The sequence below is a fragment of the Ambystoma mexicanum genome, chromosome 3p, assembly GCF_040938575.1.
Source record: "Ambystoma mexicanum isolate Mex_15411 chromosome 3p, UKY_AmexF1_1, whole genome shotgun sequence".
Classification (NCBI taxonomy): domain Eukaryota; kingdom Metazoa; phylum Chordata; class Amphibia; order Caudata; family Ambystomatidae; genus Ambystoma; species Ambystoma mexicanum.
In genome coordinates this window covers 389,646,495-389,673,499 of record NC_090925.1, presented here as the reverse complement: position 1 = coordinate 389,673,499, position 27,005 = coordinate 389,646,495, and the positions used below count along the sequence as shown (strand labels likewise).

Sequence of the window (27,005 nt, the reverse complement as noted above, 5' to 3'; positions counted from 1 at the left end):
GCTTCCAATGAGGTTATCATCCCTCAGCTCAAGCTGCAAGAAAAAAGGGAGAAAAGAGGGGCAAGAGTGAATAACAGACATTTTGAACTCTAAAGAACTACCTCGGAGTCATCAGTTGTCTGGAACTCACCCAACTCCTTCAGACCAGTGAAGTAACTGATTTTCTACGCGCCCCTGCCTTCCACGCAGGATGAAGAGCTCATCTTTTCAAACTATAAGGTAAGACCAGTGAAAGGGAATACAGGAGGTGTTCAGTGGGGAACAATTGAGTGCGTGTATCCTCTCGCCCATGGGTGGCTAATTCCCTTTTTCCTACCTTTAGGAGATTATTCTTACGGGTCAAGAAGACGAAACTAGGAGGGTCAGTCCAGTCAGCCATCACCGCACTACGAGTCACGCTGGTGGAGTCCGTAACAGTCCAGTTCCGTTTGACGCCCCGGTGGGGTCCAGGTGAGCGTAACACTCCTGCCCTGTTTGGGGGGGAGCATTGTGAGTGGGTCCATTAGGTCACTCCCATTCACACTTATGCCTTTGTACTCTGTGCACTTACCGGCATCTGCACGTGGGCTCACTCCTGCCTCTGTGTCTCCTATGCTGTGGATGCCCTCGAGGTGCATGACACTGCTGCAGCGCTCCTCCCATGATTGCAACTTGAGAGGGGATGCAGGGCCTCCACCAGTGCCAGTGCTGTGTTGGCGGTGTGCAGTGATGAGGTTGTGCACCCAGAGCCTGAGGTCATCCCACCTCTTATGGCAGTCCTTCACAGAGCGTGTGGTCACACCGACCGCTGTGCACTTGCGTGCTGCCTCTGCCCACACCTCCTTGCGGCGTTGCTGAGTAGCGCGCCGTTGGTCTGCACTAAAGAGCATTTCCGCATGCTCGACAATGTGCTCCACCAGAACTGTGAGCTCAGCCTCACTGAAGCGCTGCTTTCGCTGTCTGCGTGCTGGGATCCTGGATGCCATGATGGTGTTAGATGTGTTGTCACTCTCAGGGAGGTGTTCTGACCTGTGGTGTCTGAGGATGGCAGTGGATTGTTCTTTATATAATGGCTGCCTCTCTGTTTCTGTTTTTTTCCGCGGTCATGGTATTTCCGCTTCCGGTGTTTCCGTGTCGGCGGGAGCGGACACGGGTTTTGCACCGTTTTCTGTGGCGTAAAGTCCGTCTGCGTGGGTGTTGTACATGACGGCGGTGACTCCGTTTCCGCCTCGGTGTGTTGCGCGTGACCCACGTGCCGTAATCGGCCCTTCTTTCTGCAACTTTGCAGTCGTGGAAGCGGAGTCACCGTCGTCACAGAATCACCAGATTCCAGCACGGCGGACTCGTAATGAGGCCCATTGAGATTACAGACCACAGAGTTACCAATATTTAGGTGACATTTTGGCCTGGCATTTCGGTGCTGGATTGCCCTTGTGGGCGGGACAAAGACAGATATGCAAATGTTTATTCTTCCTTTGTGAATAGTACAGTGCGCAAAAAACAATGGCTGCGGACTCTCAAAGTGGGAAAAAACCACAGAACAGGTTATCATGCCATGTTCTTTCTAGAGAGGGGCGCCTGCTACCTTTTTTTGTATATTGTACATGACTGTTATAATATTGGCAATTATTTTGAATATGTGCACAGGCACAAGGAATTCATATATATAGTTCACTTTCTAATACTGGGAAGCGCTGTCTACAGGCAAGACTGAAAATAAAGAACTTAGCCAAAGTGAATGCATTGGGAAACAAAATATACTCTTTTAGTTTGAACATGAAAGGGAGGAATTAACGACTATCATAATTAAGAAGAGCGTGAACAGTTGACAGATAATCATGTTAAATAAGACCTGCACTTTCTATTTGGAATGACGGATTCCCCAGTTTAGGCATGGTTTAGTCATCAAAAGAATGTGCCCTTATCCCCCGTTCTTCTAATCACCTTTCACAGTTGCCACATTTGCAGTCAAACGTGCCACTTGTACCACTTGATTGTATGGGGTGATTATGGACATGAGGTGGAGGGGCAATTATTCTGTATTTAATTGCTTGTAATTTATTTTTTAGTTAATTTTGTATTAGTTTCCCAATCATGGAGGTGCCCACGATCACTGTTAATCCAGTACCATTGCCATTGCAAATGAAAATGAATGAGACATTTCTAGCAAAGTACATCAAGAGAGTAAATCCTTGGAGGTTTCAAGCAGTGCAATTTCCAATGCATAATCTTGCATGCATAGACTCTTCTACTGCTTCAGATGGAGTCAGACTGATATGAAACTGTCCTTCTTTAGTAACAATACTCATGGCCTTCATTCTACAGGACTAAGGGAGTTTGGATTCATGTAAACCCTGAACTATTCATTCACACTTCATAAAAAAGTTCAAAATATTCCTCCTCAGGAAATAGCCCATGTGTGACAAATCGAATTTCTTACAACCACCGTAATCATAATAGTCCATTCGCAAAACCAATATTAACGTTTTGGTTACTGGTTGCTTATCTGCACAATGATCACTGTCCACTATTGTAACCAAGTTCGTATTTGAAAATTAGTTATACCTAAATGACCATTTAATGCTCCAACCATCGCAATCAGGAGCTGACATGTAGTCGTAATCAGCATCCCTTATGGAAATAGTTGTAGCCCTTCCGTAAAGCTTCAATCTGATCTGAGACAGCTAGAAAGGCTGAACTAAAAGCTGAGCACATATGTCTCAATGGAATTCATGAATCTATTTGAAAGTGGAACATTAGCCACTCTGTACTCCAATTTTAGCTTGCCCTCTGACCGAACAATCATTACATACATCTTGTCAGGGTTCTACTTCAACCAGTTCTATTAACGGTTCTATTCACGGTTTAATGTAGTGGTTCCTTGAATATATTGCAACAGGTATTAAGAAATCATCAGATTGAACATGGAGTGGGATATTCCTACTGATTGCTAGCAGAGGCAGCAGAATCAACCCTATCCCTTGTAATGGGCCAGGCTGCACGATATATACAGCTAGATGTGAGGTCCTAGAGCTAGACATTAACCTTTTAGCATGTACAGGCCAGTGAGCTTAGAAACCACAGATTTGTGTTGAAAGGCTTCACCTCAACAGGTTTATGAACATCCAAATGATCACTAGGGTCATGACATCAAAATGATACTATCATTTCATCCACAGGGTGCTCTGATTAATAAGTGTGTGATATTTCCTTGTTTATGTTTCTTATCTACACCCAGAAACTGATCACTGAGCTTCTAAGAGACCCTTAATCAAACACCCCAGTCCCATGAATTCTCTACTGATTATTACCTACCTACGCAGAAAGCTGGAGGGATACCAATGCAAAGCAAGTACTGAAGAGTCATGATACTGGCAATGAAACAGCAGTATTTAGGCCACACTTCAGCAATCGTCTTCCGTCTTCGGAGGTACAAGAGATATAACAGCCAGCAGGCATGGAAGCTTGCATAAAAGTCCATCCGCTGCCCAATGACATTAACAGCAACAACAAAGCACATCTATAAAGATACAAGGAGATATTTCACTTCATTGAAGATTAGCAGTATAATATACCTTAATCTCTGCAATTTAGACATCATGCTTTAAAATTGAGAATGAAGTAACAAAACAGGACATGCCTCCACCCAATCACTCACCACGTTTATGCCATCCATCTGAAGTTGTCTAAATGTATAATTAACACTAGCATAGGGGGTCACTTGAAGTTACAGCTATATGTTCACTACGTTGGCCCTAAAGGGAACTTTTGTCTCTTTTGGCTATCATGACAAGGTCAGTACCCTTACCTTGTCAAGAGAGGATGGGAACCCCTCTCAGTCTGGGGGTAGGGGGATCTAGCAGGGAAGACTCTAGTGCCAGGTTTACCCCAGAGGGGGACAGTTGCAGTATAGAGGGACCAATTTACTGTCACTGCCCCCAAGAGCCAGTCTATACCCATGCCTCTTAACCAAAGTTCTGGCCAAGTTCCCTCTTTTTCCCCCAGACATTCCAGAGAATACACAAATCAGAGAAAGCACCACCTGCAGGATAGTAACCCATTACTGCCCCACACAATTCCATACCAGACCACAGCTGGGCGAGAGAGCCAGCGGAAAGAGGGACGAAGCTCTTAAGTGCCTACCTTGATCCCTTCAAACACCGGCAGATGAGAGATAGCGAACAAACGAGGAGCTGGAACTCCTGTGACACTGTTGCAGATGCTGTGCACTGAAACCCCAGTCTCGAAACACACATAGTGGAAAAACCCATGTTGACACCCTAAGCCATCAGGGATTTAAAACACAGGCCCAAACTCTTGCATGAACTGAACACTTACCTTAATGGGAATAGAGCCACTGTCCCCTATCAGGAACTCGGACACGATGCAGCACAGACCATAGTTGCAGCAGAGTAGCCCCCCCATGGAGAAACGGGGCAGGGCTTAAACCGCCTTACGGAAAGTTTCAAAGAGCGCGTTAAGTCCTGCTCTTTAAAACCTTCTGTAATGCTGATCCCTCCCGTGTGGGGACGTCAATACCATATTGGTCAGGGCCAGATGACCAACCAGAGAAGGAGTTATGTGAGCAGGCAGAGCACAGGGCCAGTGGTTGCAGAACCAAGCTGAAGGGAAAATGGTGGAATGAATCGCTATTTCATAGAGTGGCTACTGCGGGATTGCAAGCAGTTGACCTTCGGAATGGACACTGCCGGCACCCAGAAAGAAGGTGAGTGAACCGCATAGTATAATCCGAACAGTGATGGTCTCCCTGCGGTGCTGCCCTCTTCACAGTAATCTCCCCTGGAGTCGACACAGCATGCCCCCCCCACTGGATTAAGTGTTGCTGTCAGGCCATTGATGCCTGGTGATTTTAGGTCACTCTGCTGACAGACCCTACAACACCCTGAAACATTGGCAGAGACAGAATGTCTGGAATTGGGATCAAATAGTTATAGTTACTGGGGCATGCTCCTCACATAATCCTGCGCCTCTCACAGGCCTCCAGTGGTCAGCACTAAACAAAATTGAAACTTCAAAAAATAGGTCTAATTTGGGTATGATCTATTACATAAAAGGAGAAGTGTACTGTAATGGCAGAGACTGATTAGAATAGCACAAGAATCCATAGACGAGTCCCTACAGTTTGAGAGGCACTTGACTCATCAATAAGCACCTGTGGTAAGATTGAGAGGAGATCTATGGCAGTATGGTGATATTAATCTATGCATTGTCTAAAGCCAAGCAGAATGTAAGAAATCCTTGTATGCAAGTTTTTCGTACCTTCCTAAAGACCCAAGTTACTTAAGACAGCATACCACCTAGAGAATGGAGGGCGGGAAAATCCTAGAGGAGATACTTGTGCAGGTTGACCCCTGTTTACTACAGAGCAACTTTTACATTCTTTACATCCCCTGCAAGAGAACGTCAAAAACACTTTCTGAAAAAAATTGGTGGCACCCTGCACAGATTTATCAGTGATGACAGGAGGTGGAAATGAAATTACCTGCCGTGGAGAGTGCAATGATCAGAATAAAACTGGAATCGCCATTACAAGAAACAGGATACTTAGAGTAATTGATGAGTTCAAGATGCTTAAGGACTGCACAGAAGCTTTGTAGCCCAAAAATGAGGATTTAGAAAACAGGAGTGAAAATCTTTATATAATTAAAAAGAAGGCTCGAATGTGGAGGACATCCACAGCTGTGTGTTGGGACTTTTTCACTTAGTTCTGAACAAGCTATCACCCACAAATAACAGACAAAGCACATAGAGTGGGACCCTTAAGGCTAGAGAAAGATCACCTTCCACAAGATATTGTTGTACAGCTACACAACTTACAATCAAAAAATAAATATTTCATGAGGCTCAGAAAAAGGGTACAATAGAGTTCCTGTACAGCAGTGTGGAAATACCAAGATTTGGTGCATGGAGTAACTACGGAAGTGTGAAATCCGTCATAAATGGCCATACCATTGTGGCCTACAATTCAAATTAAATACAATTCACACCATGCTGATACCTTAAAATTGTAATAAACTCTTTACCTATGTAGTCTGGAAACCTGATTTGACGTCTGGCAATTTATACAACTTTACAGGACACCATTCCATGGCTTAGAAGGGTCCCCCTGTTTCCATGGGCCTATGCTCCATTTGATTAATTAACTTAGGAAGCTGGTGGTTGGGGCGGGTGGAGGTGATTGCTCACAGTTGGGAGATGGGATGTTTTCTATGTGTTGGTTTTCATGCTAGGAAATTAAAACTTTGGGGGTAAACAAGCTATACTGTTCATATGGTGTTCAGATCAGGCGAAAACCTACAGATGGGACAGGTCATTAATTTGTGCAGGTTAGGCTAATGTTATTAACACAGGCATATGTTGGGGGTTTGGCTAGACACAGGTCTTATTGCCTTACTTGGTTTATGCTCATGGTGCTGTATCAGGGGTCCTCTCAGACAGGTAATGACTGGAACATCAAAAAGTAATCCGAAAAGGAGCGTACACCAAGCAAGAAATAACACGCGTTATTACAGCTGGACAAGCACAAATCAAACAGCACAGTGGAATAGAACTGGTTGATAGGAGCTGACAAAACCATCCACTGCGGTCAAATCTTGTATACAGTTGCTTGTTATTTGCATAGACAGAAAAAGTTGCAAGCATTGTTGCAAAATATTAGACATCCTACAAACCTGATTGGCGGGACTACGTCAGTTCCCTATAGCTGAACATAGGTTAATGTAAAATGATTAGAGCAAACAGTCCTGCCCCAAAAATTACTTTTTATTAGCAATACGTAATCGTGCTGACCTCCAGAACTTCATTGTTCTGCCATTGGCCAGCACACATAGGAAACATGAGACACCCTGAGCTAGTGGGAAGGGAGATATTCACATGGCATCCAAACAATTAGTTACCTCACAGACATAAGTGAGAACATACAACACTGCTGCATTTTACAGGACACCAACACCCATCTGATGATTGGCTCCCTCCAATCTTGTCCCCTCGTCCTGTAGTCTTCTTTCCAGGTCCATCTGTGAAGGGGCAATTCGAAACCCCTGGGCCCACTGTGGCTGTACCTCCCAGAGCATACATCTATGTGTTTGATGTTCTCCTTTCCCAGCGAGCGCCCGAGAGCCTGGCTCGTCGACCTTGTGTCGTGGTGCCAATACATGCCGGTTACCATCGCAATGTGTGGTCCAGTTGGCGACTCCCCTCGAGACTTGGGAGACGCCGGTCTTATTCCGTGTTGCGCTGCACTGCAATAACCAGATTCCCATGCAGTGTAGCGCACCATTGTGTGATGTCATCATGCGAGGCGGACCCACGGCAGGCAGTAAAGGTCGAGGGCGCGATCCAGCATAAGAAGCTACAAGGCCCACAATACTGTTGCTCCTAAACCGAAACAGTGAGCTGTTTTTCTGTCTGTACCCTTTTCTTGTTGTCATTTTGGATTACAAACATACTGCTATGCTCATGCTGGATTACTGTTTGCTTGACCCTTCTTGTGTTATTTTCTTGGTGTTACTGGATGTACTTTCTGGTACCGGACCTGTGCTTTTCCCAGAAACTGACTGTTATGCTGTTTTGCTTGCCCCACGTTATTAGGAGTGCTAGGTTTAGGAATAGGTTACTGGAACGTTTTCTCATTTGACTTGGATTGCCATTTGAATAAACCTCTTGACTGTTTTACAAGAACTGTATTTTTGAACACTCATCGGCTTCATTGGATTTACATGAACTCAGATGAACATTTTTAGACGCGACCTTGTTCCGCCTGGGTATAGACATCGAAGTGCACCCTCGTGTCATTGGGTTCTTTTGGAACTTTACATCATCTGGATTTGTGACTTCCTTGGAACTATTGTTTACTAACCCTTGAAACTACAACAAGGTAGGAGGTATCTACTATAAAGGCTCACTACTCCTCACACACATATTTCAGGTAGGCTGGGGATATAGGAGAAGTGCTGGATCACTGACCCTGTCCTTGTTACAAGCACCTATACTTATACAGTTTGTGTTTTCCTTTGCAGCTTGATCGTGCTCCTCCTGCCTTTTCACCTGAGCCCTTAGCTCATCGGTTGCTTTAATATACAGTGGGCTGTGCTCTCAGGAGGAAAGTCTCCCTATAGTAGGAGGCCCGTTATTCTCATTGTCGTGGAGTTCGCGCTATGACACCTTGTATGTGTCTACCGGTCTCCTTTCCCAGTGCCTGCTGTCTCCTGGAAACAGCCAGCTTGCAGTATTTCTCTAGCACACTGTTGTTACAGGGTGCTCATGAATTTCATGTCTGCCCGCTATGCAGGGCTTGTCAGTTGTAAAACCTAAGTGGTTTACTTACTTGTGGTCTTTGCCCCATAATGGCTGGTATGTGGTTCACCTTGTATTATACTACCACTTCTACCCCGTGCTCCAACCCTGAATCCCCTAGGCCCCTTGTGTCTCCCCTTGAGCACACACACCCCTGTCTTGTCACAGACTTCTCGAGCTGCAAATGCACACTCGGCGCATACACTACTCATCGCAGCTGTCAATGATGTCCCTTCCCCATCTAGGGATACCCTGGCCCTGCTCCCATCATCCCCACAGCTGGCAAGTGTGCCCCCCTTGACAGCACTAAATCAGCACCTTTACTGCATTCCTGCCTTCGATCCATCTATTGATCGACACACTTTTTTCCAATAATTTCTTTGCTTACTGTTTTGGGCATCCATAACATTGTCACTCTGTTCGTGTCCCCTCCCTCTTCTTCAGCCAATGTAGATCCTATTACCATGCAATCCCGCCCATCCAATGAAAATGCTACCCAAAATGCATCTTAGTCTTCCGCATTAGCCGGTGGCACTGCAAAAAGCACCTGCGTCTTGCAGTAATTCCATTCAGGAAATGGGGCCTCTATCTTGTTATCTTTACCTCTACCCTCCTTCCTACCACCAGTTATAGGCATTATATAGTTTCTTCTTCTCTTACTGCAATGAAAGTTTTTTATTATCAAATGGCTTGCACAGAAGGTGATGAGCACCAGGACTAGCATGGGCACTGTCCCTTTAAATATTGCTGCCAACCACGTGGGCAGCCAAGATAACAGTGGATCTAGCCAGCTGTCACGTCTGATGGCACATGTCTCTTTGGTCATCTTTTGATGGAGAATGCAAATTTCCTCCACATCCTCCATCAGCGTCCCATTGGCTGCATCATTGGTTGGATTCAAATCAAGATCTGTTCTGAAGTGCTACCAATCGTATTGCACAAAGTAATTCCCTTATTGCATTGAGTCCCTTTTCAGTTGAGTTGGCAAGCTGTAGCACTTTATATCTTGTTATCTGGAGCCACCTGCCTAGACTCCAGGGAGCAGTAGTGATGCAAAAAAAAAAACTGAAGCTTTTGTAAACAATCTAAAGTGATGAGGAATTGCGTCCAAACTCTGTGAGAATTCCTCCAACAGTTATGTATGGCCCCTCCTCCTCCTGTTCATGGTGCACTCCCGCTCTCCTGGTGCCCTTTGTTCCTCCATCATCTTTCTTTGCATAAACGCTGGATGGTCATCGAAGGGTATTAAATCTGCTTGAGGCATGACTAATGCAGGGCTGTGGAGCGAGATAAGGGAACACACTCCTCGCCAGTCTTGAGGAAGCTGGGCATATGCTGCTGTCCCACTCTGCAGTGCCGAGATGCTTCTCATCTTTGCGCAGCCAGTGTTGACCCCGAAGACTGTTGAGCCTGTAGCCCTGAAACATAAGGAAAATCATGTAAGAGGCTTTATGTGCACTGGTTGATGTCTCTCATCTATCCAAGTCAAAGCATGTTTGTGCTTGTTCCACACTGCCCGACAACTCTTGTTTATTTTTCACACCACATCCTCCCCAAATCCCACTATCCCCTCTGCACAACACTGTACCATTCCCCCTTCCCATTTTCCATGGTGAAACATGTATCCCCGTAATTTCATAAGGGGTCGGTGTGGCACCATGGAATATCGTGCCCTATAGAGCTTTTGCAGTACACTCTGCTGTGGGTCGTAAACAACTGCTTTCCCCTTCTCGCCCCCCTCTGTTACATATTCTAATATTATATGCTTTGTAGCTTCTCTTCTGGACATGCTCTCCCGCTGTATGTAATTATCTGCATACACCTCTTCCCCTTCATCTATCCAATAAATAGATACCGTCTGCCCCTGAAAAAGGCGCCAGGTTCTACATGAAGACAGGAGCATTATGCATCCCTCCTCCCCTGCTGTTACCTCTTGGGGTAAGAATTGTTTGTGTGTCCCTGTGAGGGATAAGAGAGCACACATAGCCATTAGCCCTCTCTCGCCCCACACGTTTCATTTCCTCATACCACATGTTTCCAGATGCTGTGTCCTGCCCCCACCCGATCGTGTCATTAAACTTGTCTATGTTAAATACACTCCTTTTAGTTCTTGTAGTTTTCTCATTTTCTTTTAACATGCTGCCTGGCTCGTTATGCAATAGAAACCAGAGAAGAAAGAGAAATAAAAAATAAAAAAACCTAAACCTACCGAAAGGACATCTTTTTGATATTTTCTCCCAATTCCTCCACTATTATAATGCCCAATTATCTCTTCCTCCATTGGCATCCTGTAATGTCTAATGGCAGATAAAACGGTTAACGATAGCTGACTGATACTGCCCATCAAGTTGGGCCCCTCACCTCTTCTCCGGAGGGGGTGGCGCTGTTGACTTTGCGAACGTCTGAAATGTGAATACACGTGTGCCGATCTGTAACTTTCACTGCTGTAGGTATTGCGTAGACCACTTTATGTGACCCAGTAAATCTAGGCTCCCTCCATTTTCTGTCAAAATTACAGAGCACGATTTTTTTCTCCTTGGTAGAGGGGCGCAGCTTGTGGAAAGGTGTCCTCCCTGTGTGCATTTGTGCGCATTGTTTCTTGGCTAGCCGGCTTGATCATGGTTGTACCTGACGGGATATGTATTTTACAGCTTTAGTAAGTTCAGTCAGATATGCATTGAATTCTTTACCCAAAATACGTGCAGTGTTACTAACATCTGAAATTTTATGTGCAGGCGAGGAAAGTGCATTAATTTTCCTGCCAGTAACAATTTCATACAGAGTCAAATGATGATCTGCAGCGGGTGAGTTACGTAATGCAAAAAGAGCTAAAGGGAGGCAATAAAGCCAGTTTTTGCCAAAAGTTGTTGTTAGCTTTGCTAAACATTCCGTAAGCAAGCTGTTTAGTAGCTCCACCATGCCATTCGCTTGCAGGAGGTACACTGTGCAGAGGCAGTGCTTGATCCGCAGGAGGTTTGTAACCTCCTTGAACAGGTCATTGGAAAAGTGTTGCCCATTATCTGACCTCAGTTTGGTACATATTCCCCATCTTGAAAACACATCCTGCACCAAACATTTTGCCGTCAACTTTATGTCATTATGAGCACAGGGTCCCCCTTCAAGTCAATGTGAAAATGGACAGACAACAACAAGCATGTACCTATAAGAGGTACATTTGTCTTGCATATCGACATAGTCAATATGCAAGTACCAGAAGGGCCCCTCCGGTCGCAGCAATGTTGCTTTTATTATTTTCAATGTTTGTCCTGCCAAAAACCTTTGACAAGTCAAACAGTTCCCCATTAACTCTGCCACCAATTCATGGAGCCTCTGAACAAACCATCTTTCATTTATTTCTGCTGCCACATGTTCCTTGGACACATGGGCGAAAAAGTAGAGTTGTTCCAGTGCAACAGCCAACAATGTCCTGGGCATTACTGGTTTCCATGTTCTGTCTCCAGAATACGTTAGTAGGAGAGAGAGAGAGCACCCCCTCTTTATCCATAGATCTTTTTCTTCCTGGGGCGCTTCCCTCGGTAGGTCAAGTATACCTCTTTACGAGGCCCCTGTTCAGAATCTTGGACACCCTGAGCATCTCATACACTAACTATGCAGATAACACTCAGGTGCGCATCCCCCTTTCGGGCGACTATCCAACGGACATGAACACCCTCATCTCCATCTATTCAACAATCCAATCCTGGATGGCAGAAAACTGGTTATGTCTCAACAGTGAGAAAACCAAACTTCTACTTATTGGTTCCCCCTCCACTCTGGGTAAACTCGACAAGCAATACTGCTCCTTCACCGTTGATAACATCCCCATCAATGTCTCACCAGTCATCAAGATATTGGGCGTGTATCTCGAACCTAACCTTACCATGGACAGGCAGGTTAATGCTTTGCATCCTCCGCTGCATATCACTCAAACCTGCTCAATACAGCCAGACCATTCCTCTCCCAACAGAACTGCCTCACAATTGCTAGGGCAATTATTGGGTCGAGGCTGGATTACTGCAATGCCCTCTTTGTTGGGACCTCAAGCAAGAATCTGGCCAAACTTCAGTTAGCTCAGAACAATGCCCTGAGGACCCCTACAGGCTTCTCACGCAGAGACCACATCCCAGGGGTCAGAAGGCAGGCACACTGGCTCACTGTCAAGGAAAGGATTGTCTTCAAAACCCTCTCCCTGACTCAAATGTCCCCACGGCCTGGTTCCCCCCTTACTTAGCACAAAGAATCATTAGACACACGCCATCCAGACCATCCAGAATAGCCTACTCCAATCAAACCACTGTTCCCCTCACATGCAGAGTGCATGCAGATGGTACCAGTTTCCCAACCATGGCCGTCACCTTTTGGAACACCCTCCCTTCCCAGATTAGGATGATTGACTCTCACACAGAATTCCGGAAAGCCATTAAAACTAGGCTCTTTGTTTAAAAGGGCGGTATTTCTGCATCTGAGCAACATCCTCCAAATGTATTATGTATCGTAACAATATGTATTAAGAAATATTCTGTTGGGACGCTATCTTGTAACCCTGAATCAAGCCGTCCTTTGAATGTATTATGTAACACAACAATATGTATTAAGAAATATTCTGTTGGGCCGCTATCTTGTAACCCTGTGTCACACCGCGGGGAATCTGGCGGCTGTGGAATAGGTGGAGACTGCGTCCACCTTTGCTGGCACCATCACGTCCAATGAAAACGTGAGGGGTCGGTCTAGTTGTTCCTGCAGCCTCCCGACTCCGGTATTTATACATTTCACTTCCGGGGTCGGGTTGCGTTGCAACGTACAGTTTTCGTTCTGTCTCTTGCCTGCGCTATCTCCGTTTGGAATTCCCTTTCTGATTATCACTGTTTTCTTACATTTTTCCTCCCCGCCTGTTTTTCTGATCCACTTAATATTCCCTTCCACCCTCCCGTCTTCCGTGAGTGCGCTTCCCTTCGTTTCTTTCAGTTTATTTTTTCCTGGCTACCCTGGTTCCTTCCTCCCTCGCGGAGTTCATTCTCCTTCCTCTCTCCTTCTTTTCTTTTCTCTCCACTGATTTCCCGGTTCCGACTTTTGCCTGCATATCGGATCGCCCTGCCTCGCCCATTCCTGCTTGGATTTACCTGTTGCTCCTCCCGTGTATCGACCACTGCCTGTTATTCGGATTGCCTTGCCTACCATTTCTGGCTGGAGTACTTACGGGTTCACTCTTTCTGAGTACCGCTATCTGCCTTTCTTGTCAGCACTTCCACCCTCGCTGTGTTGGATCCGTTCCTACTTCACTGCAGTATCCTTTGGAGTCATAATACTCGAGCTCTCTTCAGCTGCGGAATCTCATCTCTTCCGGGGTTTTTTATGCCTTTGGCTTTTTCCCCAGTACTCGGCAACTGCGGAGGGTTGCCACAGATCACCCTTTGGGTGTCACTGTGGCGTCCTACCTTGGTCGCCTTCATCTGCAAAAAAAAGGAGTAAAGACTCGAGCAAAAGACATCCCAACGCTGTCACAACGCCGGAAACTTCAAGGTGAGGTGGAAAGGGAGGAAGGGGAGTCGGGGGCATATTCGGAAGAAGAGGATAAGTTAGACCAAACTGACAGTTTGCAACGCCCAGAATCAGATATGGCTACGCCACAACAGGTCCAGGAATTGATCGCGGCGGTTCAAAGCCTGAACTTGGAAGTTCAAAACCTCAAGAGCGCCAACGTTGCGCTACAACAAAGAGTAGCAGAGCGGGATCCACCCACTGCTGACTTACCCACTTTGCCACTTGTGTCTGGGAAGTTTGATGGGTCGCCTAAGAGGTTACAAGAATTCTTGGATGCCTGCCACCTGCATTTTTCTTTTCGGGCTCATGCCTTTTCTACGGGCCATGCCAAGGTGGGATACATGATAACTCATATGTCTGGCAATGCCTTGGCTTGGGCCACCCCATTGGTTAACAGAACCGAACCGGTTCTCCGGGACTATGAGGCTTTCAAAACCCTGATGAGACAGACATTTCTATGAACCGAAAGCACCTCTATGGCCTCTGAGGACCTCTTAGATATCAGGCAAGGAAGCTCTGACCTGATGTCCTACATTACCTCGTTTAAGCAGGTCGCAGCAGAAGCGGGGTGGCAAGAACAGGCCCAGTATGCCATTTTTCGAAGGGGCCTTCGAGAAGAGTTGAAGGATGAACTTGCACGTATTGAACGTCCCCTAAAATTTGCAGATCTGATCACTGCAACACTTCGGATCGACTTCCGACTGTCCGAACGTCGAGCGGAGCGCCGCAAGATCAAGAGTGGTGGTGCCATGCCCCTTGTCCCTCCTTCTTCGATGCCACCTCCCTCTACACGTCTTTCACGAGAAGAACCTATGCAAATCGGAACCACTCGTTCCCCTCTCACTACTGAAGAACGCAGACGGCGAAGAGAAGGAAATCTATGCATGTATTGCGGATCTTCATCTCATTTACTTCGGGATTGTCCGACTGTTCCTCCCCGGCGCTCGGGAAACGAGCACCCTCGGTAAACTTAGGGACTTATTACCGAGGGAGTGATTCCAGTCCCTTTGTTACTCTTTCAGTCACTACTTCAGACCGTTCAGATGATGCCCGACTCATGGTAATGGCCGCTACTCTTTTGATTGGCAAGAGCTCCATTCAAACCCAAGCACTCCTTGATTGCGGGGCTGCTGGGAACTTTATGGATACTCATTGGGCAGAAAGCCAGGGCTTGTCACGGATTGCTAAGGCGGAAGATCAAAAGGTGGAAGGTGTTGATGGGGAACCTTTGAGCTCAGGCCTCATTACTCATGCCACTGAAATCCTCACGATGCACATCAGGCAGCATTCCGAACGTCTTTCTTTTGATTTAATCCGAGCGGCCCACTTTCCCCTGATTATTGGCATTGGATGGTTACGTAAACACAATCCCACCATAGACTGGTCCAGAAACCTGTTGAGTTTTCACTCCGAGTACTGTAAGACTAACTGTTTGGCAAAACCCACCTTTTCTACCATCCAAACCTCCTGTGGAGAAGAAGAAGCAAAGACCATTCATTGTTTACCAGCCTATCTCCAAGAATATACCGAAGTGGTTACGTAAAAAATCCCTTTGGAACTCCCCTCCCCCCACCGACCAGAAGACTGTAGCATCGATTTACATCCAGGTGCTTTGGTCCCGTTCTGTCGGATGTATCCTTTGACGGTACTAGAAAGACAGTATCTGCGAGACTACCTTAATAGGAATCTGGCCAACGATCTAATTAAACCCTCCAAATCCCCTGCAGGCGCTTCTTTGTTTTTTATACCTAAGAAAGACACCCAGGAGCTACGCCCCTGTATAGACTACCGGGGACTGAACAAAGTAACTATCAAGGACAGGTACCCGATGCCCCTGATCTCAGAAATCATCCATGCTGTAGAGTCAGCCACGGTGTTTACCAAACTCGATCTCCGTAATGCATACCATTTGCTTAGGATACAAGCAGGGGACGAATGGAAGACGGCGTTCAGAACCCCTTTCGGGTTATATGAGTACCAAGTGATGCCCTTTGGCCTGGTGAACGCGCCGTCTACATTCCAACGTTTTATGGACAGACTCTTTTCGGATCTCTTAGGACACTCCGTCATCATATATCTCGATGACATTTTGGTCTTTTCCTTCTCTAAGGAAGAACATGTTGCACATGTCAAAGAGGTGTTCCGCAGACTTGAAGACAACCACCTTTCTGTCAAGTTGGAAAAATGTAAGTTTTCTGTAACATCTATCTCGTATCTGGGTTACGTTCTTTCTTCAGAGGGAATATCGATGGATCCTCAGAAGGTTAAATCTATCTTGGACTGGCCATCCCCTAAATCTGTGAAGGAGATCCAAAGATTCCTTGGATTGTCAAATTTCTATCGGAAGTTCATTCCGAACTTCTCTCAATTAGTACTCCCGATGACCACACTCCTTAAAAAGTCCTCCCTACCGTTTCAGTGGACTTCTCAAGCAGAGAAAGGATTTCTACAATTAAAACAGGCCTTTTGCTCCGCTCCCATACTAAGACAACCTGATCAACACAATCCCTTCATCGTGGAGACAGACGCATCTTCAGCTGCAGTAGGAGCAGTCTTGCTGCAGAAATATCAGGGTAAAGAACATCCAGTGTCGTACTACTCTAGGACACTGAATTCTAGCCAGCGTAATTATTCTGTTATAGAGAGGGAACTGCTGGCCATGAAGTTAGCTTGCACTGAATGGCAACATCTCCTTCAAGGTGGTGAACACCCTTTCACCCTTCGCACAGACCATAAGAATCTACAAGGATTGCGTCAATTTGAATGTTACAATACTAGGCAGGCTAGGTGGGCTCATTTCTTTGCTCAGTTTGACTTTAACATAACCTACATCCCGGGAGAGCAAAACGTTGTGGCTGATGCCCTGTCCCGACGTAGTGACTACTTGTCCGAACAGGAAACCACCGTTGAATTGATGTTTTCCAGATCTCCCTGTATCGGTTTGGTATCGACTTTCCTACAACAAGTCAAGGATGATTCTAGAGAGAGATTTGAAGATGAAATGCAGGGAGAGAAGTCGGAGTACGTTCTGAAAGATGGGCTGTATTTAGTCAACGCAAGGTTATACTTGCCAACCCCATCCTTGAGAAGGACGGCCTTGTTCTGGTGTCATGATACCAAGATAGCAGGTCATCGTGGAGTAAAAAACACTCAAGATCTCTTATCGCGTTATTTCTTCTGGCCAAAGATGAGGGAAGAAGCTAGACTATACGTACAATCTTGTATCACCTGTCTCCGTAACAAGTCTTCTACCCAAAGACCATTGGGATTGTTGGAATCATGCCCGGTTCCCACAGGCCCGTGGACCACATTAACAACCGATTTCATCGTGGAATTGCCCGAATCTCAAGGATGCACCTGTATAATGGTGGTCGTTGTTTCTTTTACTAAGATGGCACATTTTACACCTTTACCCGGAGTGCCTTCAGCCTCCAAGATGGCAGGTGTGTTTCTCAAAGACATTTTTAGACTACACGGTCTGCCTACCAAAATCATTTCTGACCGTGGCACCCAATACACTTCGCATTTTTGGGCAGCCTTTTGTCGGCGGTTGGGCATAGAAAGAGCTCTGACCTCTGGGTTCCACCCACAATCAAATGGTCAAACGGAACGTCTCAATGGTACATTAGAGCAGTATCTTCGATGTTTCGTCAATCAACAACAAGACGATTGGGTCCAGTTACTTCCTACTGCTGAATTTTCGTACAATCATTCTTCCCATTCTGCCATCGGTACCAGCCCTTTTTTTTGTACTTACGGTTTCCATCCCCGTATTTTTCTACCATTGACTGACATAGAGTCCTCAGTCCCTTTTGTTGAAACAACATTAGCAACCATAAAAGAGGCCCAAGACCGGCTAGACAAGGACTCAAAGACAGAAACAGGTTCCAAGCCAACAAACACCGGAGACTTGTCCCAGATTGGACAGTCGGTTCTAGAGTGCTTCTCTCCACTAAATTCTTACCACGGTGGGTGCGTCCTTCAAAATTGTCTCCTAAATTCATCGGACCATACAAGATAACACACGTGGTTAATCCAGTGGCCTTTCGTCTCCTATTACCCACACAACTACGCCGAGTGCACCCAGTGTTTCACACCTCCCAACTAAAGACATTTGTTGAAGACAAATGGCTTCGGAAGAAGGGGAAGATATCTGTACCTCCGGATCCCTCTAAAGATTTTTATGAGGTCTCCCGTATTTGCGACTCTCGTTATCATCAAGGTCGATTGGAGTACCTAGTCCACTGGAAAGGCTATCCAAGCTCTGAGGACACATGGGAACCCAGATCCCACTTACGTACCCCCTTCATTCTACGACGGTTCCATGCCAAGAACCCTTCTAAACCTGGGGGTGTGGACCTGGGGAGGGGGCATACTGTCACACCGCGGGGAATCTGGCGGCTGTGGAATAGGTGGAGACTGCGTCCGCCTTTGCTGGCACCATCACGTCCAATGAAAACGTGAGGTGTCGGTCTAGTTGTTCCTGCAGCCTCCCGACACCGGTATTTATACATTTCACTTCCGGGGTCGGGTTGCGTTGCAACGTACAGTTTTCGTTCTGTCTCTTGCCTGCGCTATCTCCGTTTGGAATTCCCTTTCTGATTATCACTGTTTTCTTACATTTTTCCTCCCCGCCTGTTTTTCTGATCCACTTAATATTCCCTTTCACCCTCCCGTCTTCCGTGAGTGCGCTTCCCTTCGTTTCTTTCAGTTTATTTTTTCCTGGCTACCCTGGTTCCTTCCTCCCTCGCAGAGTTTATTCTCCTTCCTCTCTCCTTCTTTTCTTTTCTCTCCACTGATTTCCCAATTCCGACTTTTGCCTGCATATCGGATCGCCCTGCCTCGCCCATTCCTGCTTGGATTTACCTGTTGCTCCTCCCGTGTATCGACCACTGCCTGTTATTCGGATTGCCTTGCCTACCATTTCTGGCTGGAGTACTTACGGGTTCACTCTTTCTGAGTACCGCTATCTGCCTTTCTTGTCAGCACTTCCACCCTCGCTGTGTTGGATCCGTTCCTACTTCACTGCAGTATCCTTTGGAGTCATAATACTCAAGCTCTCTTCAGCTGCGGAATCTCATCTCTTCCGGGGTTTTTTATGCCTTTGGCTTTTTCCCCAGTACTCGGCAACTGCGGAGGGTTGCCACAGATCACCCTTTGGGTGTCACTGTGGCGTCCTACCTTGGTCGCCTTCATCTGCAAAAAAAAGGAGTAAAGACTCGAGCAAAAGACAACCCAACGCTGTCACAACGCCGGAAACTTCAAGGTGAGGTGGAAAGGGAGGAAGGGGAGTCGGGGGCATATTCGGAAGAAGAGGATAAGTTAGACCAAACTGACACCCTGAATCAAGCCCACTCACACTTCTTCATAGCGCCTCGATGCCTGTGGGTTGTAGTGCGCTCTACAAATACAAAAATACAATAAAATAACGTATCTGTACAATGGGCAGTGTGTTAAAATGCTCTGTGTCCTCAGAACCCTTATTCCTTTTCTCCCCTGCAATCACCATCCATGGGTACCCTTCTCTCTGCACCTGGGTACAACCTAATGGTCCCTTCAGACAGGAAGGCCACCTCTTTGGCTGCTTTTTCAGCCATGTATTTTCCTTAGTAGATGAAATCCTGCCATGTGGGTGGTGCAATTTAATATGGCTATCTCCACTGGAAGTGTTAACCCCTAAATCAGCTGTGTCAGTAGCTCTGCATGTTGCAGTAGAGACCATCACTCCTCCTGAACCCCCTTCCTTCCCACCAGGCCAACACTGAGTGCACAGTGGATGCAACGTAAGCCAAGTATGCATCTCTTTCACTGCGCAGGGTAGTGGGGTCCTGTTTATTGCCTCAACTCTTTGTGGTGTTATCTTCCACCCCTCTGTTGATAATATCTGTGCCAGGTATACCACTTCTTCCAGGCAATACTGCAACTTTTCCTTGTCCACCTTATACCCTTTATCTGCCAGCAATGTTAAGAGAAGGACAGAATCCTCTACTGTGCGCTATTCTTCTGTCTCACTGCAGACTAATAGATCATCCACATACTGTATGACCATGCTTGGCATTTTCAATTTGCTCATATACATTTGGATCACCCTGTTGAATATAATGGGGATTCGCAGTACCCCTGTGGTAATCTTATGTGCTCAAATCGCACTCCCCTATAGATAAATGCTGTGAGGTACTGGGGTTTAGTGGTATGGAGAAGAAGCCATTCTTGAGGTCAATTACCGTGAAATATTTTGCCCTCAATGGGATGCTGCACAGTATCATGGCCGGGTTCCCTTAAACATTGTTTAGGGGATGGAGGTCCTGTATGAATCGCCATGATCCTCCCTTTGCTTTCTTAATGGGGTATCTAGATATGTTGCATGGGGACGTGGAAGTTTGTATTATTCCTTATTGCCATAACGCAAGAAGCCTGGCGTATATGCACTTGTCTGCCTCACAGGACAGTGGATACTGCTTTGCTCTGAGCAACAACGTTCCCTCTTAAGTTTACTCTTACTGCCCCTTCCCCTTTTAACACTCCCACATCATGGGGCCCTGATGTTCACAATTTCTCAGGGACCTTCTTTAAATCCTCCTGCATGTAGCTAGACTGCGCTCTTTTCCATTTGTGTTAGTTGTGGTACTAATCTTTCTAACACTTGTTAGGGGGAAGAGGTTGTGCAGTTGGAACACTATTTGCCTTCTTCCTCTTCCTCTTCCTCCCCATCCTCAAAAAGCTGTACATTAGTCACATCAGTTAGTGTTAGTGTGGGGTCAATACAGAGTACTGTATGCCATTCTGTGTCATCCTCATCTGTACCGCATAATATCACCATGTTTTTTCAGGTAATAAGTTCTTCTAGATGCAGCAATATTCATGTGCCTGCGGCAAGCTTATTGTCGCACTGGGGCTTGAACAGAAATTCTGAAGCGAGTCAAAAATGTTTTCCCTTTTATTCCCGGCACCAACCCTAGTAGCATTTAGACCCAATATAGGAATAGCTCGGGGTACATGGGTTGTCCTCGCATTGTACTGTGAGCATATATTGCTTGTATGATGGCGGCCACACTGGCAGGGTACGTGCCAGGAGTTGAGCACACCATTCCCTTATTTGTAAATTAAATGGTTGCATTTTGCTTGCTCAGTAGGTCCCTTCCTAGTATGTTCATGGGAGTATCCTTTGAGTACAGCAGAAGTGTTACAAGGTGTTGTGTGCCTATCATTAAAGGTACATCTTTTGTTACTGGAACCGTGACAATTGCCTCAGAGAAGCCCTGTGTGTCCATAACTTTGTTTGACAGTGGGAACCGTCCTCCTTTATACAAGATTTGGTGGACCTTGTATTTATCAAGAAATAGAACTCATTCAGTCCTATCTTTAATGCTACCTCAGGTTCCTCTTCGGGATCGTCATTGTCTGCTAGGACTGGACACATACTTTCTGTGGACTCTCCTTTTGGGATGTTATGTTTTGCAGGAAGGGGAAAGTGTTCCCTCCCAGAACAGTTACTCCGATGTAGTACCACATTCTGGCCCAATAATGTAACATCCCCTTGTGTCTGTGCAGGGGCTTGTAGTACACTCGGGTGGGTGGGGGCCCCCTGGACCACTACCTGTCCTGCATGAGCAAAAGGCTGTTTCTGTGGGGCAGAGGTTGCGCCTGCTGTGTTATGTTATGTTATGTTATGATATTTTATTTGTTTGTAGCTGTTGGGGCTGCACCTGCAGTTGCTGGAACTGCTGGGGCTGTGCCTGCTGTTTGAGTGGACCCTGCTGTTGTGCTAGTTGGTATCCTTGCGCTTGCTGCCGAAAAGGGCACATACACACGGAATGTCCCTGGTTACTGCAAATAAAACATGGCCCCATAAACCTAAATCCTGCACCTCAACACCTGCCCCCTCGGCCCCGTTGGGAGTACCCTCTCCCTTTTTGATAATATCCCCGGGGCCGATACATCCCCCCTTGTGAATAACATTCCAGCTGCTGTACCCCCCATTGTGGTGTGTACTGTGGCTGCATGTATCCCCCTTGCCGGGGCATGCTCCCTACTGGGAACCCTCCCTGTTGGGTGGGGGACACTGCTGTAGCATTTGGGATGAGCACTGCCCCTTCCATTGCCAACTTTGCCAATTCTTTCTGTATCAGATTGTCCTCTGGCTTTGCAGAACTTTCTGCTGTCTGTCTCTCACTCTCTTGCTTCCTCTTAAAATAGTGTACTATTGTTGCCTGTGTTTCTGCCCACCCCTTTGCCTCTAACCCCACTATTTTGTCTATGGAGGCCTGCATGACTGATGGGAGGCCATTGATCAATATATGGTAAAATAAAGGAATGTATTCATCCCAAGGTGCATGCTCCTTAATACGCTCCGAAAATAGGCATGGCAGTTGTTAAACGGGGCTCCATCATGTGCATTTGTGCTTAACTCCACCCTAATGTATCCCACTTGTTCCCAAATGTTTTCCCCTAGCTCCCCTATTATGGCTGCAAATAGGCCCTTCATGTCCCCTATGGCTAGCGTTACCCCCGCTGTTTCCTTCTCAAGAGCGTATCTTCATTTGCTTGCTTCCGCCATGGGGGAGATAAAGCTACAGATGAGATTGTCTTTGTCCATTGTCTGCCATGGTACATAGTGCGTGTCTCCTCTCCACATACGTAATAGTGGCCTTTTCGTTGCCCATGGCCCTGCTTGCAGTCCCCCTCTCTTTGCCTGTGCCAGCCCTAACTTTGTCTTCCCCCTCCGGTTGGAGAGGATCATGGACCAGTTTCTGCTTTGCTCCCCCTTGTCTCCTTTCCTCCTCTGCTTTTGTCCCCTTCCCCTTTCTTTCTCCACTGTCAACAGTTTGTCATCCTCTGTGCTAGCCTCCGTATCCTCTTTCGTTGGAGACAACTATGTTGTCACCCCACATTTCCATCTTCCCCGCTTCCTTGTCGTACTACCAATTTACTTCTCCAATTTAAACTTTATCTTCCCGATGTCCACCCTTGTTCATCTTTGGTGTCCCCCTGTTCTTTTTCCTTGCTCCTCACCTACTTCTCTATGACCCTCTTTGCCTCATTAAGCAAAGCGCCCACTTGTTGCTGTGTGTTCTATTCTATTATTCTATGTCTGCCAAGTACTTTCTGTCGTCCTTGTCCTGCCTTTCCCCTGTCCGCTCTCCCCGCTGTGGATTGGTGTACCCCCTGGCAGGTTTTAATGCTGGGTACGCTCCAAAAGTGGGAGGCGGGGCACTTCGCAGTTCGGTCACATTGTCTTCCTGACTGCTCTGCTTCATGGGCTCTTCCTTTTTCTCTTCGTAGAGCTACCAAAGCCCTAAATATTTTGTCTGCTCTTAAGTTTAGACCCTTTATACTTCGTTAACAGGTAGGAGAACATTGTTCTATAATCTTACTGTCTAATGTTTCCTCCCATGGCCATGCATGGAAACACTGTCCTGCAGTGTCCTGAACTCACTGAACATTATATTTTAATATTTTTTCACGATACTGGGGCAACTTAGTACACAAATGATCCAGAGGACTGCCCTGAAAAGCCATTACCCCTCTATTTATGTGTCCCCTCCTGTAGTTGCTAAAATGTCCTCTCTGTGTCCTTGTAGCCCCAGCCCTACTTTTAAAATAATCCTGGACCCTGTAGCACTTCTCCTCAGGCCCGTATTAGTATACCACTGACCCTCTCCACAGGCCCACTTTATATACACATTACTTTTGGTGTCAGCCCTTCCACCTCGGCTAAGTCCACACGAACCTACAAATAATAAACCCCAAAACCTTTACCACAACATACGTCCCTACATGTACTATTCTACCGCACGCTTTCATCCAACACGCCAACAAAGCAAAAAACACCCCTCTTCCCCAATGACACAACTATACAATCGCCTGCATTTTGTGCACCCCTCGTCTACCGGGGTCCACCACCTTCTACGCATTCTTCTGCTCTAATACAGGCACGCCTGCCACACATCCACTACCTATCAGGTGAATGGAACTAGAATCTATGATTACTATGGCCTATCATCCTCCCTCCTTGAGGATGAGTCCTAGACACCATAAAAGAAAATCCACCATCTCACCCCCCTCCGTGGGCATGCAACCATGGTACTGTGCATTTGTGCGAGGGTACACTTACGTTTCCTAGAGATCCTTGAGCCCTCTCGGCACAAAGCCTTCTTTACTGGCTTGCTTCTCCACCTGAGAACGGGTTGTGCTCGGGACCAGACAGACCTTTGTGAACTCAGCATCTGTAGGACGTTCTCAATGGTGCGCGTAAGACTGGTCTGCAGTCACCGGACCCGCGCTCCCCGGGAGGGCAGCTCAAATACCTTCAGCTGGCCGAGGGTACTGAGGATCTTGCTAGGGCCTCCAAAAATGTATCAGGGGTCCTCTCAGACAGGTAATGACTGGAAAATGAAAAAGTAATCCAAAAAGGAGCATACACCAAGCAAGATATAACACAGTTTATTACAGCTAGACAAGTACAAATCAAATAGCACAGTCCTAGACCTAGTTGATAGGAGCTGACAAAACCGTTGTAAAGGAGGCCTGACACTGACACAAAAGGTACAATTTGTAAAATTGTATTCAATTTTTGGGGTTTGGAAAAACTCCTACTTTGCCCTATAGCTAGGATGGGAGTAGTCTCTACCATCAAATAATAAATGAATCAGTCCTCGTTGAGTCTGTCAAATCAATATGGCCTATACTAACAACGCCTAATGCCTGCCCTATCTCTTGTACAAAAAGTGTGTAAAGGAGAATATGTATGCAAAGGAAAAACAGTGTTTGAAGATAAAGAATAAGTGTGACTGAGTCAGCTCTCCTCCCCACGTTGGACAGCACAGCAGTTCAAAACGTGGATCGAGGCCCCCCTGGCATTCCGCGTTATAGTCTCTCTTTCAAGTTTTCAAAACAGTTCAACAAAAAATGTCACACTGGTCTCCCTCAGTCGGGTTCAGACATTTCAAAGCAAAAGTTCACATAGGTCTCCCTCAGTCGGGCTTGGACCTTTCAGAAACTTTCTAGTGTACTACTTCCTTTAGCCGGACCACTCTGCTACTCAGTATTGCTGGTTTCACAGCTGTCAGTTTCTCAAAGTTCATCACAGGTCTGCCTTCCTTCGCATTTCATCCACCCGCATGCATCCTTCAATTATGTGATATACTGTTGCAACTTCAATCTTTCCTTGACACACACCAGTCTTTCATGTTGCTTGCCAACTCACCGGCTGTGTGCGTTTCTTTCTTGACTTTGCAGTTTTTTATTCACAAGTCAAGGTTAATACCACAGGCTTGTCCTCGCCTCCCCAACTCTGCAGTTCACCGGGAAGGTCGCTGGCGTCCTTGAAACACAATGCAGTCTTTTTGTCTGGGACTTGGCCTTCTCCATGTGTCTTTTACGGCCTTTTGGAGGCAATGACCTCCTGTAGGGAACTCCTGGTGTTCTTTACCCTTTGCTCTTGTCCCTCGGTCCGTTGCTCTGCTCCAGTAGGTTCGCCTTTTGCCCCGGATGTTCTGCTCGTACCGTCTTCTACCTTGCTCAGAGTGTACATCTATGTTCCGCCTTTTATCCGTGTGAGAAGATCAAATTGGTATCAGATGTATGCACTTAGAGTCAAGTTCCTGACTTTGCCTGACCCATTTAGCGTGACATGTCCAATGCTATATGTAAGGGTTAGCATTGTTACTCTCAGTCGCCCTCTTCCTCGGCCCAGTGTTTGTGTAGAAAGAGGGTGAGGGAGTTGGGACATCGGATAATCCTATGAAATAGAAGGGATCATTGATATGGGATAGGGAGGAATACCGCGTCTCACCATCGGTTGCCCCACCGCCACTCTTCGAAGACCCCTCACCCAGGTGATCCTCCCACACTGGTGCCAAGGAACTGAATCCAAAAGTGATGGTCATGTCCTGGCCACCTGGATGACAAGTCTCTGAGAACAAGCGTGTGAGGCACCCTTTGGTTTCTCACAGTATATACCGATCCCCTTTCCCAGTGACTGCTGTCTCCTGGGAACAGCCCGCTTGCAACATTTCTCCAGCACACTGTTGTTACGGGCTGCTTGTGAATTTCATGTCTGCCCACTATGCACGGCCTGTCGGTGCAAAACCCAAGTGGTTTACTTACCTATGGTTTTCACCCCTTAATGGCTGGTATGTGGTTCTCCTTGTATTATACTACCACTTCTTCCCTGTGCTCCTAACCCTGAATCCCCTAGACCCCCTCAGTCCCCCCTTGATCGCCCCACCCCTGTCTTGCCACCAGACCTCTCGAGCTGCACGCGCGCACTTGGTGCATATACTACCCATTGCAGCTGTCAATGATGTCCCTTCCTCATCTAGGGATACCCCTTCCCTGCTCCCATCATTCCTGCAGCTGATAAGTGCACCCCCCTTGACACCACTGAATCACCACCTTCACCGCAGAGATGTGTAATAAACACAACTTTGGAAACGAAGAACAGGAAAAAATGCTGCAATCTCAAGAACAGTAAATTGCAGAATGTATTGCTGATATTGGTCAAAGTTCATGATGGCTGACATCTTTGAATCATTGCATTTAGGGGTCTCAACACGCCAAATAAAAGGAGACAATTATTGGGGGAATTTAAGAGACTACATCAGGGAAGCAGTACTGAAAGGAAACAGTCCCTTTTGAGGAAAAGAGAACAGAGTAGACTCAAACATAGGAATTTACCTTTACAGGTCCATTGTTCATCTGATTCAAATAGTGGGGAGTAACATCAGCAATACATAATGATTTCCATTTCACGGTTATAGAAAGTTAAATTGAAGCAGAAGGGAGATAAGTATTAGCCTGAAAAGTGTGTTCTGCTTAATATGCCCCGTTTTTCACAAAGGACACATTCCTGATGGACCTCTTTAGAACCAGGAAGTGGTTGGCTGAGCGAGAAATAATCCTGCTGGGTGATTTGAATTTAGCTATGGACTGCATGTTAGATAGATCCTCTTAAAAGACAAACTCCACATTTGGTGGAGCCTCTCGTAAACTGGAACATACATTCGAAAATCTCATTCTTATCAGTGCAGGGCGAGTCCAACAGCTGAAGAGGAGGGATTACACTCAATTCTCACAAGTCTACACAAATCAATCTAGAATTGACTACATTTTTACCTCTGCGGGTCAGGCGGGTTCACTGCAGGGAGATAAAATAGAGATTACGACCT

At 46.4% G+C, this 27,005-nt stretch overlaps 1 protein-coding gene across 1 annotated transcript in view; it reads right to left on the bottom strand.

The window, feature by feature from the left end:
* LOC138579901 (piezo-type mechanosensitive ion channel component 2-like) overlaps window positions 1-27,005 on the bottom strand; it is a 2,232,767-nt gene that overhangs the window by 1,024,513 nt on the left and 1,181,249 nt on the right. Inside the window, exon 23 of the mRNA XM_069650129.1 lies at window positions 3,295-3,499. Within this exon, the coding sequence (XP_069506230.1) occupies window positions 3,295-3,499 (205 nt within the window). The remainder of the gene's footprint in view (window positions 1-3,294; window positions 3,500-27,005) is intronic.